This window comes from Sorex fumeus, unplaced genomic scaffold (genome assembly GCF_029834395.1).
Source record: "Sorex fumeus unplaced genomic scaffold, SorFum_2.1 ptg000131l, whole genome shotgun sequence".
NCBI classification, from domain to species: domain Eukaryota; kingdom Metazoa; phylum Chordata; class Mammalia; order Eulipotyphla; family Soricidae; genus Sorex; species Sorex fumeus.
The window spans coordinates 3,584,315-3,603,415 of NW_026606188.1; the positions used below are offsets into that span (position 1 = coordinate 3,584,315).

Genomic DNA, 19,101 nt, shown 5'->3' on the forward strand with positions numbered 1-19,101 from the left:
GTTTTTGAAGATGTCCTTAGTTTACTGATGTAGCAAACAAATGTCAGTTCTGATTCCTATGCAAAAAAAACAGAAGATAATCTGTTTGGCAATGAACATTAAAAGTTCAATTACACACAGGCAACATGCTATATATGAAAAGTTACTAACTGAACTAAGGGTATTAAATACTGAAAAATGTTAACAGTTTATTATAATTTATTTTATTTAACAATCTAGGAAATTTGCAGCCATCAGCCATTCCAGTGCAATTTCAGGTGATATTGAGAATTCAGGAATCTCGGTGGAGCTGTTAGTGTAAGGAACCTTGTATGTGAAATACATGCACACTTTGGATAGCACATGTGAAGGGATCTCTCTACAATTGACTTCATTGGTTTCATTTTCAGGAAACTGACCTGGGCCCCTCAACATGGCTTTTATTGTTCCTGATGTTAACGCATGTTCTCTTTTTACAATAAACTCATGGCCATCAGAGGATATTAATTTGACATACATAGCATCAGGGCCTTCACATCCACCATAGGTTTTCTCTTCTGCATCAATTATGTTCTTAAGAAATTCTACTTCATCCCAGAGGAAATTTAGGAGTTTCTTGTCAGCTCTGCAGCCACCACAGCCACTACAGCCGCCACACCCGCGCCCGCGCTCTGCCAAGAAGGGACCACAATTTAAATGATTCTTGGAGGGCTCACTCGGGATGTTAGATTCCTGCTGAAAGTAAACTATAGAGCAACCATGAAGGCCACTTGCTATATGCATTGCAAAGCATAACACCAAAAGGAGAGAGAGTAAAGGGAATGTGTTTGCCATAAAGACAGGTGGGAGAGATTGTGTGGGGGTGGCAGGAGGGATACTGGAAACATTAGTGGTGGAGAATAGGCATTGGTAGAGAGATGCGTACTCGATCATTTTATGACCGAAACATAGTCACGAAAGTTTGCAAATCCGTAACTGAATGTGATGGTGATTCATTAAAAAATACAATAGAACAGAAGGAAACCAATCTTAAGGGAAATATATTTTATACAGAAAGATAGATGGACAGACAGATATGCACACAAGGCTAAACCTTAACAACGTGTTACTAATCTGTTATAGAAGTGCTTCATGGCTCCTGATGAAATACAACCACCATGACATACTTTTCTCTAAGAAACAATTTTTAGATCATTTTTAGTGAATTATTCATAATAAGCACTGCAAAAGTAAATTTTTGGCTCTGCATTAGGGCAAGGTTTTAGGTTTGGGATGGAAACATTTGAAATACGGTGGTGAGAAGGTGTGATGGTGGTGTATTGGTGTTTGAATATTAAATGTACTCAAATATTGTGAACAACTGTATAAAAATAAAATTAACTTTAAAAATCTTTTTAACAGATTAAAGCAACAATTCTGAGTGTCGAAAACTATGAAGAGGAAAACAAAATCAAGAATATCTCAGAGGTTTCTGTATTCAATTATCAGGTGTTCACTAATAAAATTCAGCATGGTCCACAAGGCTCATGCTGAAAACTGAATGCTGAAATCCCCAAACGTGCCATGTGGAGAGACGCATCATGTGAGTCCAGCACTAAGCCAGAGGTTAGGACTGTGATCATAAGAAAACAGTTGGTTGTCAAAAAAATGAAAGTATATAGAGCAAGACCTCATAAGATCATGTTTGAATCAAGGCGCACTTATAATATTGAGAATCGAATAGTGGAATATTCTGCCATTCACAGTACTCACACTTCAGTCTATAAAACACTAGAAATTTTATCTGCACATAGCACCATAGCACTGTCCTCCATTTGTTCATCGATTTGTTCAAGCGGGCCCAGTAACTTCTCCCTTGTGAGACTTGTTGTTAATGTGTTTGCCTTGCTTGCTCTGCGGGTGAGATACTCTTGGTAGTTTGCCAGGTTCTCTGAGAGCGGCAGAGGAGACAAACTCAGCTCAGCCAGGCAGAGGCAAAATATTTACTAAATTTAAATGTAGTAATGACTCAGCCAGAGCCATAGTAAAGCAGATAGGTATTTGGCTTGGTCAGGGACCTATCAGGTTCAATCTAAGGCTTCCCATATTTTTCGACAAGCACTGCCAGGCATAATTACTGACTGTCGAGCCATGAGTCACCTCTGAAAATTTTGGGGTGGACCCAAAAACAGTAAGACCTTATGAAATACCCACTGTATACAAGCCACAGTTTTAAGCATATTAAGAGGCATGAGTTGATAATATTTTGTTAGAAATGCTCTAGCATCAAATATATAAGATCAAAGAGATAGTATGTGGGAAATTGTCTGCCATGAAGGCAGGGGGACGGCCAGAAAGGGGCAGTATACTGGGGAGATTGGTGGTGGGGAATGTGCCCTGATGGAGGGATGGGTGTTTGAACTTTGTATGTTTGTAACTCAGGCATGAAAGCTTGTACTTGTATCTCACGGTGATACAGTAAAATAAAATTTAAAAAATGTAAAAATTCAACCAAGAGAACTCTCAAAAAAAAGAAGATAAGAAAATAAATAAAAAAAGATTCAAAATCTATTTAGAGACTCATCCCTTCCCCGCCCAAATGGAGCTAGCCCCAGCAGACAAAAATGTCCAGAACTTGAAAGCCATGATCATGGCCACTATCGGCAATTGTGGACTAGCCTCCTCTATGAGTTATCTGCAGAAAAACTCGGGTATGTGGGACTTCTGACTGAAAACTCCAGGCTCAATGAAATCAGATAATGGGTGATCTCTCCCCAACTCTCCCTGTTCTCAGCTGCTTGGCAGTCACACCCACAAAACACCTCTGGCGCCATATAATCTCATCAATGGCCATGATCAGGCGACTCAACAATGAATCTCTCAGAATAGAGCACAGAACAGTACACCATAGACATGGCCCTAGACCCCAGGTCAGCCTGTTTTATTCAGGGCATCCCAGAGGGAAGTGAGGTGGTCCAATGGAGCCAGCCCCAGCAGCCGAAAACTTTTTCCTTCCTTCCTTCCTTCCTTCCTTCCTTCCTTCCTTCCTTCCTTTTTACCTTCCTTCCTTCCTTCCTTTTTACCTTCCTTCCTTTTTACCTTCCTTCCTTCCTTCCTTCCTTCCGTTCTTTTTACCTTCCTTCCTTTCTTTTTTCCTTCCTTTCTTTATTCCCTTCTTCCATTCTACTTTCCATCATTCTTTCCTTCCATCCATGTTTCCTTCCTTAGATATGCCTTACTTTCTTCTTTCTTTCTTTCTTTCTTCTTCTCCTCAGTCTTCCTTTCTTTCTTCCTTTAGCTAATTAGGGATCAGCGAATACTTTCTTTAAAAAAAAACTACATCTAGTCAATTGGTTACTCTTTAAGGATCTGTCTCTGTCTCTACTCATCTCTGCATGTGTAGTATGAAATCCGTCCCTGGACACTTGGGTGATCCTTCCCCAGCAAAGTTCCTGATTCTGTCTTTGCACTGACTCCTACTGGGTCATCTTTTTTTCACTTCTAAAATATATTTCTGCTCCAGCACTGAGGAATAATGTAGGGCTCAATATATTTTAATATTCTGGGTGACTGACCCTGGTTCTATCTCCAGCACAACATATAGTCCCATTAGCAGCACCAGGAGTCACTCCTGAGCATAGAGACAGGAGTACTTGAGTATCACTGGGGCTACCCCAAATCCTCTCCCTCTACACACACACACACACACACACACACACAAACACACATACATAACACACACATACACACACACACTTTCTGGGCTGGATTGATAGTACAGTGTGTAGGTTGCTTGCCATGTATGAAGAAAATACTCAAGAGTTCAAGGAACATACATATTGGGATGGCAGGGATTGAATCTAGGTCGAACATGTGGAAGGCAATTGCGTTTCCCACTGGATTATCACTTTGATCCAGATGACGACACTATGTTAAATTACAACTGACTTCAAGTATTTATTGTGTTCTTCCTGATTCTTTTGATAGGTTCCCAAATATCCCATACTACTTGCGATTTTCTAATAGATGGTAAAATTTGTTGATCACAACAATTGGTTATAATATGTGTAAATTGTTTCTCATTTGTCAAATCTAATTGTCACTTTGAATGTCCATTCAGCAGCAGTCACACACAGAGAGTGAGACAAACACATAAGTAGACAAACAAACGGATTGACTTAGCTTTAGGGTCATCTATGCAGCCATCAGTAGTCTCATGGCATGTCAATATAATGCAATATTGCTCCCCCCAACCCCAGCAGATCCAAAGGTGAGCCAATGTTGTAGTTGACAGAGACATCAAGGACAGTTAGGAAGTATATAAACATGTCACAGGGACCTGGAGAGCAGAGGCTAGTGTAGTTCACAGAGAATCAGTAGGCATGAATCAGTATTCAACTAGAATATGGTAAGCCTTATTTTAGCTTGACGTTCACATTTGCAGTGTGATTTTAGACACTGACTTCCTTTCTCTCAAATACAAAGGGTATTTCTTCATTTATTAAATTATATTTGATAGATATTTACGACCTCAAGTACATGTTTATATATGAGTGTTCACACTCTGTGTTTCCTTTTACTTTTAATAGTATTTTAAAATGATATCCATGAAATAAAGTAAATCAGAGAATATTTTGACAGAAACAGAAAATGCAGTTTTGGTAGAAAACCTAATATTTACAGGATGTTTTATCTATAGCGGTCTCTCCAATTGTATTTATAATTTAGTATTTTAAATTTAGTGCTATTCAAACGTCATTATCATGTGTCCTTTGAGTTTTCCTTCTAAACTTGATGATAAGAAAAACTGGATTGTGGGGAAGGTGTGGAGTGCTGAGTGATAGGGGGGCAAGTCCTCAAAGGTAAGGAAGTTTGGGGTTATTTTCATCAAGCTTTGACCAACAGAAGCCAAGAAGTAGAAGATGATGTGAGGGAGAATAAAATCGGACAGAAACATTGCAGAGAGAAATTATCAAGGAAGGAGAAACAGTTTGAGATAGAATGTTGGAGAGAACCAAATAGTTCAAATCAAAACAGAAGGAATATAGTTAAATATGCTGAGAGCAAGTCAAAACAGTTGACTTTAATCAATTCTAGGACTAGAAACCCTACTTTATCTCTAGTAGAGTACCTAACTCTACTAGAGGAAAAACAGCCTAGCCAAAAACCATGGTTGAGGTTTCTTTTCTTATTGTCTCTAGAACACAGTTGGCACTTGGCAGTTTTGAATGGAAACACGTTTTAGAAATGATACTTCCTATAAATAACTAATACACATTACGTAGAGGGATGGAAGATACATCATCTTTAATGTTTTTATTACATTCCAGTTTGTAAGGTACATATATGATTTGCCATTATAATAAAGAAATGATATCTTCTAAGTTGAACAGGAGAATTGATTCTTTTTTTGCTGTAAGTATGGTCCAGGTTTAGGCAACTTGTCATCTTCACAAAGATTTTCTTTCTGGGCTGGAGCTATAGGTAAGGCGTTTGCCTTGCACAAGGGTAGGCCATTTACCTCACATGTGGCCGTCCCAGGTTCGATACTCAGCATCCTGTATGGTTCCCTGAACAGCACCAGGAGTAATTCCTGAGTGCATGAGCCAGGAAAAACTCCTGTGTAGTGCCAGATGTGACCAAAAAAAGTAATCTCTTCCTAACCTGACAGCATTTTGATAGCAGTGGACATCTGCTAAGATCCTAAGAAGAAACAAAACAGTCAAGTCTCAGATGTCTAAGTACACATTGATTACAGTTTTGTGGAGTCTGACTTTTCCTACATTAAAAATATTTAACTTGGATTTCGGTGATTATTTCTGAAAATTTGGGAATGACATTTTCCTGGTTGATAAAGATATTTGTTATCTAGGTTTTCAAAATAAATTTGAAATGTTGTGACCATTTTTGAAATGGATTTTTCTGCTTCTTGTGTAATTTACTGAAATGCTATATTCTATTTCATACCTGTTGTTTGATGGCTAATATTCAGAGGTATGAATGAGGTATGAATGAGAATAACAAAGTCATTTCCTTGTAATTATTATTTTTATTTCTGTTCTATACTCCTTTAAAACATATACTGGCCACGAAATGCAATCACATTTATTCTATTTTCTGCTTGTTATGTCAGTTACTGGTAAATCTTCTGTTTTATGGACTGGTAAGCTATACACTCAAAAATCACCTTTTATTGCCTTTTTTGGTTTGTTGTTTTTGCTAAAATAGAATTTCATATTCATATCTTATACATGACACAAAGTTTTGTACTGTTTTCTTTGTTGTGTTTGGGGATGACATTCACTGTTGGTCAGGGCTTACTCTTGGGGCTGCTCTTATTCAATAACTGTCATATGCTGCTTGCCAGGTAGCCCATATTTCATTAATTTCTACATACTTCTTATTCAGTTCTGTGATACATATTTTTCATGATTTTTTTCTTGGTCTCAATTCTTCTCAAATATCATGTAAACCATGTGAAAAAGACAAATTTTATTTCTGTGTTCACATTATTCTTAATTAGATTTGTAAGTAACGCCTTTGCAGGATGGCAACTTGAGAGTTAGAATTTAAACAACACTCTTCCTTCCAAAAGCACAACTTGAGAAAAACTAAAGTACTCATTTTTGATGGGGGGATCAGAAACCAGGGTACACTTGTGAACCTTTGATTCATCAAGCAGTTTGACTTATATGTGAGCCATAGGCAATAGATAGGAACTGCATAAGAAAAAGACAACCCTGAAGATTACACTGCTAATAGTTGTAACGACCACACATGCCTATATAAATGGAAAGTATCTTCCTCCTAGTTTCTGATATTGTAGTGATCAAGGCAGAGTCCAAGCAAGAATGTCCACATGCTTAGGTTCCGTAACCTGATAATCCATAAGGGACAGCGAGATAGTCCAGAAGGGGAAAAGGCATTTGCCTTATAGGCAGCTAATCCAGTTGGATTTCTGTCACTGCATCCAGTCTCCGGAGCACTACAGGGTGTTACTTCAGATTACAGAGCCAGAAATAGCCCAAGTTCACTGCCAGATATTGGTCCAAATCCACTCCACCCCAAATAAAATAAAAAAATAAAAAATAAATGGGAAAGCTTGAACAAGTCTCTATGCCAATTCTAGGCCTCAGGTTTCTTTCTTCTCCAATAAAATGTTAGTCATTCTCTTAGGACTTCCTAGTTGTAAAATGGCTTCCATTCTAGGAAATAATGTAAAGTTCAACAGGAGAGCAAGCTACAGGTAGAGCTAGGACGAGGAGAAAGTAGCTCTAAGCAACAAATCCGTGTACCAACATCACCAGAGTCTTCTATAAACATTGGGAGCATGGTGCCAAATACACTAAGTGCAAAATGTTCCAGCCTTTCAACCAACCAAATTTTTGGGACTTTTGGTAAATTACTCGACTGTTGGTATTAGAAACGTCTCTATACTTGAAACTTTAAGTGAATTTTGCTCCTCTCCAACTTTGTCAGAGGGGGCTGGAGTGATAGCACAGCAGGTAGGGCATTTGCCTTACACAAGGCTAACCCGGGTTCCATTCCCAGGATCCCATATGGTTCCCTGAGCACTGTCAGGAGTAATACCTGAGTGCATGAATCGGCAGTTAGCCCTGTGCATTGCTAGCTGTGACAAAATAGAAAAAAATGGTCGGAGGTTATCAGTCTCACAGATTTTTTTCATCACCCTCTTGTTCCTTACAGAAAATATTCAAACTCCATCTGTATTGGGAACTGCACATTCTCTACAGCTTCCTTTCCCGTGGTGCACATTGCAGATTCTCTAACAGGAAGTGTCTGCAACTACTCCAGCATACTTACGCCTGTTGGTAGATCTGCTTGGCTCCTTCCCTCAGATACTGCCATTTCTTTCCAACCACTCATGTGTAGTGGCTACCTTGACCAACAGTCTAGCACAACAATGCTGCCTGGAGTGTCTGGCCAGGGCCAGCTATCCACTTTGTCTGCTTCCAATGCAAGTGTTTTGGAGTGGGATATTGCAGGAAGTACTAAAAAGAATTCTTACACTGGAGACTTTACTGTGACTATCCTTGACCAAAACACCACTTTCTCATCCATGTCTATGGCAGCTCGCTATTAGAAAACCTTATATACCAACCACATGGTGTCTTTTTACCCATCACTTGCTGCCAGTCTTGTTGAAAGGACAAGATTTCAAGTTCTAATCAGAGTTATAGGCTGTCGTTTCCCTACCAGGAAGGAAACCAGGTGGTTTACTATCATCAGGGCAGTCCAGGACCTCTCCTTTCTGGAGAGGACATCACGACATGGGTGGAAGATAAACAACTTCCCCAATCCTTTGATTGCTTAGAAGACCTAGATCAGTGCATAGGTCCACAGGGAATGAACACCACAGATACCATCACTCTGAATCAGGGGCAAGAAAACTTAGGTGGCACTAAAGGGACCTCCCACCCAACAAGGTAGAACAAAAACCAGGTCTCTGAGCCTCTGGAGGGAGAACCCAAGGCCAAAATCTACTCCAAAGTCCCAGAACACTTGCTAGGGGGAGCAGGGATTGTTTGTAATGCTGCAGCCTGTGATAGGTGTCCTGTGACCTTGGTCAAACCCAACAGCAAACCTCAGAAAGCTGCATCAAGCAAGATCACCAAAACCAAGAGCCATGGGCAGGAGAAGACCAAAAGGGCCAGAGAAAACTGCAAGAAAGCTGATGACAATAAGCAGACAGGGAACAAGGTGAAGGCAGAAGAGAAGGCCACCGTTGCCAGGATGAAACACAAGTTAAGTCAATCTTAGATTTGCCAAGAGGTCTTAAAAAGCTTCGCAGCTGCCAGGAAATGCACATGCTAGAGTCTGTTCACTGGGGAAGAAGAGGGTTCCAAGCCTGGATCCTCTTCCTCCCGGGTTCTGGGTAGTTCAAAGAAGCCCAAAGATGTCCAACCCTCCTCAGCTGTGAAACCATTGTCAGGTGATATAAGGGATGGAAAAGGTCTTGAGAAAACTCAGGTCAAAGCTCAGAAACCAAATAGCAGTGCTGAAAAATGCTCGGCTCCTTCCAAGTCTGAGCTGCCACCACCTGGGAAGGTCAAATTGGTACCTTTCCCTTCCTTACCATGGAGAAGCCGCAAGCTCGACATGTTCCTTGGAAACCACAGTCTCTGGCTTCACATCATCATGCTGCAGGCCTGGCTTGACCAACTCACCTCGCCTAACTACCAGCAATTCATCCCGGTCAGTGACAGCATATTTGTCACATCCTGCCAGACCACCTCAGCCCTTTTCGACCAACCCATCTCGACCAGCTTTGCTGAGCTCTACTAGCCAGCCTATTTCTCAGCCTGCAACTTCTAGACCTTCTCCCTCCACGACAACAGCTAGCCCTTCTCTCCAGCGGGACCCTCTTCCTGTTTCTGGAACCGAGCTCCAGGTTCCAACCAAACGGCAGAGTCAGTTTCAACTCCAAGACTTTCGTTTCCAATCAATTTCATGGAGAAAACCCAATGTTCCTGAGCCAGTCATGTCAAAGTCCATCACAAAAGAGCAGAGACCAGAGCGTGAGGCTATGAAGATGAAGGCTCAGAAGGAGCAAGAGAATGCTGCCAAATGCACTTCTTTGGGGAAAGGGCAGTTGTTTATTGAGAGAGAAAAAGATATGGACATTTCCTGATTCTATGGCTATAACTAGCTGGAATGGTTGGTGCCAATTTAAGTACCAGATTGTTGCCTTAGACAAACACTTGAAATGCCATACACATTTCATTTATTCTGATACATTTTTGAAAGATAAATAGATGCATATAAGTTAATAGATTAGTAATAAAATTTCTGAATGTTTAGAGGCTTTCCATTATGGGCATCATTTGGAGGGGGCAAGGATTTAAGGTTTCATGAGAAAGAAATAGAAGTTAGAGGGGGGGTTAAAGGGGAAACAGACAAGAATCTATGAAAGAGAAACTTGGCTTAGGGTTGAAAAATCCCTTAAGAGGAGAAATTTTGGGGGCCTGATGAAGAGTTGGGGAGAGTGGGGCAGAGAAATATTATACCTGATAGGGCATTGCAGGAGGCTGACCCAAGGTTCATCCCTGGAATCCTATGTAGTCCCATGAGTTTCACTACATGGTATTCTTGAGCACAGAGCCAGGAGGAAGCCCTGAGTACAGGCAAGTATGTTTCCATCCGCCAGTCACCTCCAAAAAAGAATGTAATAGGTTGAAGAGGAGGATTAGTATAATAAGATGACCTGAATAAAAGAAAATATAGTTTCACAGAGGCTGTTTTTATGTTTCATGACCTCCGTTATTAAATAACGAGATTTGAGACATGTCTCCAAAAGGTGTGGGTGGTCTATCCATAAGTGAAGGCTGTGGGATGCAAAAACATATACTGGGGATAGAACATACAGATGAACAGTCAATGGATCTCAGAGTTATTCAGGGATGCCTGTAAAATAGTGACCAAGCAAGGAGAACAGTTGTAGAAAGAAGCCCGAAAACTAGCTCTTGGAACATTTAAAGATAAATCACCGTGTACTCAGGCCCGTGGTTGAGCTACTCTAGATGCACCATTTCACTTCATCTTCCAAACAATACTCAAAGCCAGTATTACCAGGGCACTATGCCAGCGCGGTTCAACAATGAGGTTTTATATGACTAAGTTCTTTGGATTTCAAACTCTCCAACTTGGCCGATGTGTCTTTGAGCATCCTGAGATAACTGAATTGGGAGCTCAAAATATATTAGCTTCAGGGGACTCTCAGGGTTTTTCGCGGGGCCTGGTGCCTACAGTCTTTTCCAAAGATCGATGTTAATGGAAGCACACACAAAAACCAACGGTATCAATGGTCTTGGAGGCTGGGCCATGGGAGAATCCTGACTAGTATATGCGCAGTAGATCACCAGTCCCAGATCATTTGGGACCACCTCTTCTTGAGGCTGGGAAGGCGGTGCTGGGAAGATATGTTGCTAGGAGAGATATGGGGTGATGAATGAAAGGGAAGTAAATGGAGAAGGACTGGGACCGGGACACCAGATGGGCATGATGGGAAAGTTGGTGGGTTACATTAAAATCCTTTTTAAGAAACACTGTATCCCATTCATCAAAATATGAAAATAAAATAGGTGAGAAATAACAGGTCACATACAAGGACCGATAGAGCTCAAAGAGCTTAAGTTCATTCTGGAGCTACTGCTGGAACTTGAGCAGACAGCCTGGTTCTCCTAGCATCACGTTATGTGACCACAAAACAACCACAAAGTGTTAAACATGCAAAGACAAAAAAAAAACAAGCTGCAAACTTTGAGAGTGTTGAGTGGTTTTTCTTTTGGGGGCGGTGGGAGAAACTTTGAAGTGAAGAGTTGTAAGTATTTCCTAAGGGGAATAAAGTAAATACACCTTGTCCAACTTAGGGATTAGAGTCCCAGAGGTGAGAATCTGATGGCCTTCTATTGCTAACATGAAAAAGGTAAGGTGCACTGCATTTACATAATTTAGAGTTTGCAAAGTAGAAAAAATCTAACACAGCCCAACAGTTATTCCCAATATTCCTAGGTGCTTGTAGGCAATGAGTAAAGGAGAGAGAACTTGTACCCTTTTAAAATACACACCTGCTTAAGCAATTTTTTTATGGGATCCATCATTTAAGACAAATTTCAGTGCTATTTTCTATACTTGCTAGTTTTGCAACTATTACCATTATTTTATCCATGTGCTGGAGCGATAGCACTGTGGGAAGGGCATTTACCTTGCAAGCGGCCAACATAGGCAACCCGAGTTCAATTCCTATGCCTCTTGCAGAGAGGCAGCAAGCTACCGAGAGTATCTCCCCCGCACAGCAAAGCATGGCATGTTACCCTTGACGTAGTCGATATGCCAAACACAGTAACAATTGTCACAATGGAGACATTACTGGGCCCGCTAGAGCAAATCGATGAACAATGGAAGGACATTGACAGTGAGGGTGACCATTATTTTATTCATAACAGTTTCATCATTTCCAAAAACAGCCTCTTCACTACCCACTGACCTCTCCATTCTCTCTCTCCTCTGGTTCCTGGCAACGCTCGTCTTTTTTCTACATGAATTTTCTTTCTCTAAACCCTTCACATATACGGATCTTAAAATATGTGTCCTTTTTGGCAGCCGTTTTTAAACCCTGATGCTTTCAAAATTCATCTCTGCTACAGTATGTCATTAGTTCCTCTGACTGATATTCTGTTGTATGGATCTATCATATTAGAGAGGGTTCCACACGTTAAAAATACACAGAGCCCTGGAGGTCTCATATATTGTATAAAAGAAATATTGATAGTGGTTATACAAATAGTACACAGGGTTCTTTGCCTGTCTTCAACACAGTAGGCCTGCCTGGCTCCCTGGCACTCCATATATCCTCTGAGCCCTGTCTGGAGTGACACCTGAGCAAAAAACCAAGAAGAAGCTTTGAGCACCATCAGTTGTGGATACAACACACAAAATATCAAAGCCTTCACACACACAAAGATCTAGTCCCATTCATGTAATTTTAGATGCTAACAACATCATGGTGTAGGACAGGTAATGGCCATTCAAAGAAAGCATCAAACCTGCAAATATTCCTTCGTTTAGAAAACCTTTATTGAATAGGTGCCATGGCTGGCAATGGAGTGATCTGGTGTATTTTCAGGCGAGTCAATGGAATAACAATTGTTCTGACACAATGGCGGAAGTAGATGATGAAGACAGAGGAGAAGGTCATATGACGTTCGAGGCCAGGATGTGAGTTTATTAACTACCAGACAAGCCTAATGGAAAATATCAGAAGTTATCAGAAAATACAGGCTAAAGACCTTCTTAAGAAGGCTTATAACCCGGCTGACATCTTTTTCCCAGTCATCTGTATATGAAATTTCTGAGTTGTAGGAGTGCGTATTTTTTTCCTCTGGTGTTTAAGCTAACAAGTAATTGGTTACAGCAGTCACAGAAAACCTAAACAAAACAACACATCAATAACACAGTAGCCTGTAAAACAATACAGTGCTCCAGCAACAAATATTTGAAACCAGTATATATAAAACTTGCTTGGAATATCAAGTTTCACTCAAATGAGAGAAAAAATCTGGAGTTCCGACATCCATCGACGATCAAGAATCAGGGACGCTGTCTCATTTGCCAAGGTGTCAAATATCTGATGGGCTGGTCACGTAATGTGATTTAAAGACGACCGCTGGATTAGAGCTGTTACTGACTGGATTCCACGGGATGTCAAAAGGCCGCGTGGCCGCCCACCTACCAGATAGTCAGACTTCTTCGTGAAGATCATGAACGATTGGTTTGAGGTTCTTCATGTTCCCAGAGCGAACAGATGCCATTGGGCTACACTAGCACGTGACAGGGACAAATGGAGACGTTACTGGCGCCCGCTCGAGCAAATTGACGAATAACGGGAAATTAAGTGATTAAGTGATATATAAAACTTAAAAATCTTTTTCTATTTCACTCTTAAATAAAAACAGAATGTCAAAAGACCACGTGGCCGCCCACCTACCAGATGGTCAGACTTCTTCATCAAGATCATGAAGGATCGGTTTGAGGCTCTTCATGTTCCTAGAGCGAAAAGATCCCATTGGGCTACATTAGCACGCAACAGGGACAAATGGAGACATTACTGGCGTCCGCTCGAGCAAATCTACGATTAACAGGAAGTCAAGTGATCAAGTGATCAAGTGAAATAAAAACAGCATTTGTTAAGGAACATGTGTAGATATTGGGCAAGTAGCAATATCGTGAACCTGAGACTTAAAATGACCAGTGTGTTTCCCTGCTCCACATTAATTTTAAAACTATTTTGATTTTTATTATGGTGACTCCTCCTGGAATGACTCCTGAGTTCAGAGCCAGGAGCAATCCCTGAGGATAACCAAGTGTGGGCCCCAAACTGAAATAAAAAATAAATAGATCAGATTTTGAAAGTTTCCTATCCTCTTTTTAGAAATATTGTCCATAACTCAATCACCTCTATTCTCACAGGCACTATTCGACACTATTCACACGCTCAGACTAGTCTCACCCATGAATGAATCTCTTCCAACCTCTTATACTTTACACCACCGATAGATCAAATATAGCACACCACATTTGTTGAGTTTTAAAATAGAAGCAAGGGGTTGGTGGGCGTGCACTCCAGGGCAGTGTGCCAGAAATCCAGCTCAGGGAACTGCAAGATTCATCAGCTTTGGCCATGGCCCCTATCCCCCAGAGGCACTCAGGACAGAGGCGTTCCCCAGCAAATTCTAGGACTGCATCAGAAGTGGGACTTCTTTCCAGATCAGGCACCATTGGGGCTTACTCCCCCAAAAGTAGAGCAGTGTGGTGGGCATGGCCTCCAAGGCAGTAGCACCTCGTGCTGCTGCTCTAATTTTCCCCTTCCCTACACTTTTGACTCACATCTCAGTCACCATTACCTAACTTTCAGGAGTACAGTCTGGTTGTCACAAATACATTATGCCAATAGTCCACTAGCTTATTTAGATCTCACCAAAAAAAATGTAAACACAAGATAATGAACAAGTCTACATTAAAGAACGCACATCTGAAACTGCACTAGAGGACACACAGAGGTCTCAAAGGAGTAGCACCAAAGACGAAGGTAGTATTCTAGAATGGGGAAAAGGTGACCACCATTGAGGAGCTCATCCAGAATCCTTTCTGACAGCAAGAGAATGAACCGGAGGGTCCCACCTCTAAAATACCTAAGCAGCATGAAGAATAGGCACAAATCCCCACCATGAGGAGTGATGAAGAAAAGAGCTCAGAAACCTCAAAAGAGCTCAGAAACCCACAAATACAATCTCACCAATAAAGGATTCAAAAAACCGTCCTAGCCCAAAGACAATGGGGGGGATATAGTGAAAACACCCATTGAAATGAATGCTTCACCAAGAATACTCTATCTGTCAATGGAATATACTGCAACTGTTAGAAAGGATGAAGCCATGAAATTTACGTACAAGTAGTTCAACATAGTAAGTATCATACTATGTGAAATGAGCTAGAAAGGGAGGGACAGACATAGAAAGACTGCAATCATCTGGGGAATATTAAATAACAGAATGGGAGAAAACACCCAACAATATTTGAGATTATTACCAGGAGGTCTGCTACATGGCTCGGAACCCATCAATACTGGACAACTACATAAAAAAAGAAAGGCTCAGACATCTACCTAAGACCATGCACAAAACTCAGATCAAAATGCATTAAAGAACCTCAGCATCAGATCTTAATCCATAAGCTTCATTGAAGAGAAAGTCAGCAAAATCCTCTGCAAGACTGAAACTAATAGTATCGTCAAAGGAGATATGCCACTGAAAAAGCAAGTAGAAACAGAGATACACTAATGGGACTATCTTTTTGTTCTTAGTTTTAAAATATTTTATTTTTTTTAATTTTTATTAGTGAGACATCATGAGGTACAGTTGTAAACTTAAAATTTTTGTGCTTGGGTTTCAATTATACAATGATCAAATACCCATCCCTCCAGCAGTGCCCATTTTCCACCACCACAGATCCCAGTATCCCTCCCACCCCCCATCCCCCCATTTTTCCAATCCCACCCTGCCTCTGTGGCAGGCCATTCCCTTTTATTCTCTCTCTCTCTCTCTCTCTGATTGGGTGTTATAGTTTTCAAAAGAGGCAATGGGTGACAATCATGTTTGGTCTATTGTCTACTTTTCAGCATGCTTCTCCCATCCTGGGAGGATGCTCCCAACACCCTTTATTTAATGCTCCTTTCCTATCTGAGCTGCCTTTTCCCCTAGCATGTGTAGCTGCCCTCCAAGCCATGGAGTAAAATTCCTGGTATGAAGCTCGGCCATTCTTGGGTGTTAGTATCCTATTTTGTTACTTTATGTTAATGGGACTATCTTAAACCAAGAAGCCTTTGTGCCTCAAAAGAATCAGTGATCCGAATACAAAGACAGTTTAAAGAATGGGAAAGGATGTTAATCCAATACCCGTTTGATAAGGGGTGAATATCAAGGCTCTACAAGGCACTGGTTAAAGTCTACAGTAAGAAAACATCCATCCCATCAGAAAATGGGGTGAAGAAATAAACAGAAACTTTCTCAGAGGAGAAATCTGAATGGCCAAAAGGCACATGAAAAAATGCTCTTCATCACAAATCATCAGGGAGATACAGATGAAAACAAAAAGATACCATGTCACACCACAGAAACTGGCACATATCCAAAAGAACAACAGCAACCAGTTTTGACATGGATGTGGGTCGAAGGGCACTCTCTTTCTCTGCTGGTGGGAATGCTGACTGGTGCAGCCTTGTGGAAAACAATATGAACATTTCTCAAAAAAAAAAAACTAGAAATTGAACTCCCATTTGACCCCGCATACCACTTCTGAGAATGTATCCTGGAGACGCAAAGAATTCCTGTAGAAATGACATCTGCACTTGTACATTCATTGCAGAACTCGTTGCAATAGCCAGAATTTGGAAAAAATCCAAGTACCCGGGAACAGATGACTGGTTAAAAAAAACTTTGGTACAACTACACAATAGAATACTATGCATCTGTTAGAAAAAATGAAATGATGAAATTTACATATAAGCGAATTGATATGGAGAGTATCATGCTAAGTGAAGTCAGTCAGATAGAGAGGGACAGACATAGAATGACTGCACTCATTTATAAAATATAAAGTGACAGAATGGGACACTAACACCCAAAGATAATAGAGAAAAGGTCAAGCAGATCGCTCCAAGGCTTGAAAACCGGTCTCACATGCTGGGGGAAAAGGCAGATGGAATAGAGAAGGGACCACTATTTAAATGATTCTTGGAGAGCTCACTTGGGATGGTAGATGCCTGTTGGAAGTAGAATATAGACCAAACATGATGGCCACTTACTACATGCATTGTAAACCATAAAACACCACAGGACATAGAGACTATAAGGGATTGTGTTTGCCACAGAAGCAGGTGCGAGAGATTGTGTGGGGGTGGCGTGAGGGATACTGGGAACATTAGTGGTAGAGAATGTGCACTGGTGGAGAGATGGGTACTCAATCATTTTATGACCGAATGTACTTTCAAAATGTAATCAAGAAAGTTTGTAAATCTCTAACTGAACCTCATGGTGATCCAGTAAAAAATAAAAATAAAAAAATAAATAAAAATAAATAAAATAGAATAGAAGGAAATCAATCTTAAGGGAAATACATTTATACAGAAAGATAGATAGATGGACAGACAGACAGACACACAGATAGGTAGATAGATATGCACACAAGACTAAACCTTAACAACATGTTACTAATCTCTTATAGAAGTGCTTAATGACTACTGGATGAAATACAACCATCGTGAAAGGCTTTTCGCAAAGAAACTATTTTTGGATGATTTTTATCGAATTATTCATAACAAGCAGCACAAAATTAATTTTTTGGCTCTGCATTAGTGCGGGGGCCCCCGCCAGAGGAATCCTCCGGCCTGCAGTGGTGGCACTCGGGTCCGTAGCTGCAGGGAGGGACCGACTGAATAAACACAAGACACAAGAGACATAATGCAGTTTAGAAGCAGAGAGAAAAAGAGACAGGACAGAGCAGACAGGACAGCAGACAGGATCTGACAGGACAGGATTTTATTCAGGGCAGCAGGGGCTAAAACACCTATCAGTACAGGAAAAGCACAATGCAGTTACACAAAAAGGGTCATGTCCATATATGGTTAGGAAAGTTATAAAGTCTATACGTTTTCACATACCAGGCATGAGGTAGTTACACAAAGGGTCATGTCAATATATGATTTACAAAGTTTATACTTTTCACATACCAGGGTAATCACTGTCAGTTACTTGTTGTTTTTACTGACAGCCATGACAGATGTTTTCTCAAGATAACCATACATAGCACAGGCTCGTAGGCCCTTTGCCAGTTAAAGGACCAGCTTCCCACACATTAGGGCAGGGTTTTAGGTTTGGGATGGAAATATTTGAAATATGGTGTTGAGAAGGTGTAATCGTGGTGTATTGGTATTTGAATATTAAATGCACTCAATACTGTAAACAACTTTTAAAAATAAAATTAAATTAAAAAATCTTTTTAAGAGATCAAAGCAACAATTCTGAGTGTGGAAATCTACGAAGAGGAAAACAAAATGGAGAATTACTCAGAGGTTTCTGTATACAATTATCAGGTGTTCAGAAAGAGAATTCAGCATGGTCCCCAAGGCTCATGCTGAAAACTGAATACTGAAAGCCCCAAAGGCGCAATGTGGAGAGAAGGATCATGTGAGTCCAGCACTAAGCCAGAGGCTAAGGACTATGATCATTAGAAAACAGTTAGTTGTCAAAAAATGAAAGTGTATAGAGCAAGACCACTTAAGATCAAGGTTTAATCAGTGCGGAATTATAATATTGAGAATCGAATAGTGGAATTTTCTGCTATTCACAGTTCTCAAACTTCGTTTATAAACCACTAGGAATTTCATCTAACACATAGCACTGTAGCACTGATCACCCATTGTTCATCCATTTGCTCAAGGGGGCCCACTTTTCCTTTGTGAGACATGTTGTTACTGTGTTTGGCATATTGATTATGGCAAGGCACTGTAGCTTGCCTTACTTTACTGTGCGGGCGAGATAAACTTGGTAGCTTGCTGGGCTCTCTGAGAGGGGCGCAGGCATCGAACTCAGGTCGGCCAGGCTGAGTCAATATATTTACTCTATATCAGTATAGTAATACTTCAGCCAGAGCAATAGTAAATTAGATAGATATTTGGCTTGGTCAGGACCTATCCAGGTTCAATCTAAGACATTCCTTATTTTTCAACAAGGACTGTCAGGCATAATTACTGAGTTTCGAGCCAAGAGTCACCTCTGAGAATTTTGGGGTGCCCCCTCAATTAGTAAGAACTTATGAGGTACCCACTGTATACAAGCCATTGTTTTAAGCATATTAGTAGGTATTAAGTTGATAATATTTTGTTAGAAATGCTCTAGCATCAAAGATATAAGATCAAAGAGATAATTTGTGGGAAATTGTCTGCCTTGAAGGCAGTTGGAGGGTGAGAAAGAGGCAGTTTCTGGGGAGACACGCTGAGGGTTGTGTATTTGCGTGCTCTCTGGATGGCTCTATCTCACCGTCCGCGTTCGGTGCCATAGAACTACT

The 19,101-nt window shown here is 40.7% G+C and overlaps 1 protein-coding gene across 1 annotated transcript; it reads right to left on the minus strand.

Moving 5' to 3' along the window:
* Window positions 1–207: 207 nt before the first annotated feature.
* Window positions 208–526, minus strand: LOC130015775 (elongin-C-like). The gene has a single exon (XM_056106547.1). The coding sequence runs from the start codon at window positions 496–498 to the stop codon at window positions 208–210; it is 291 nt and encodes a 96-aa protein (XP_055962522.1). The 5' UTR covers window positions 499–526.
* Window positions 527–19,101: the final 18,575 nt, after the last annotated feature.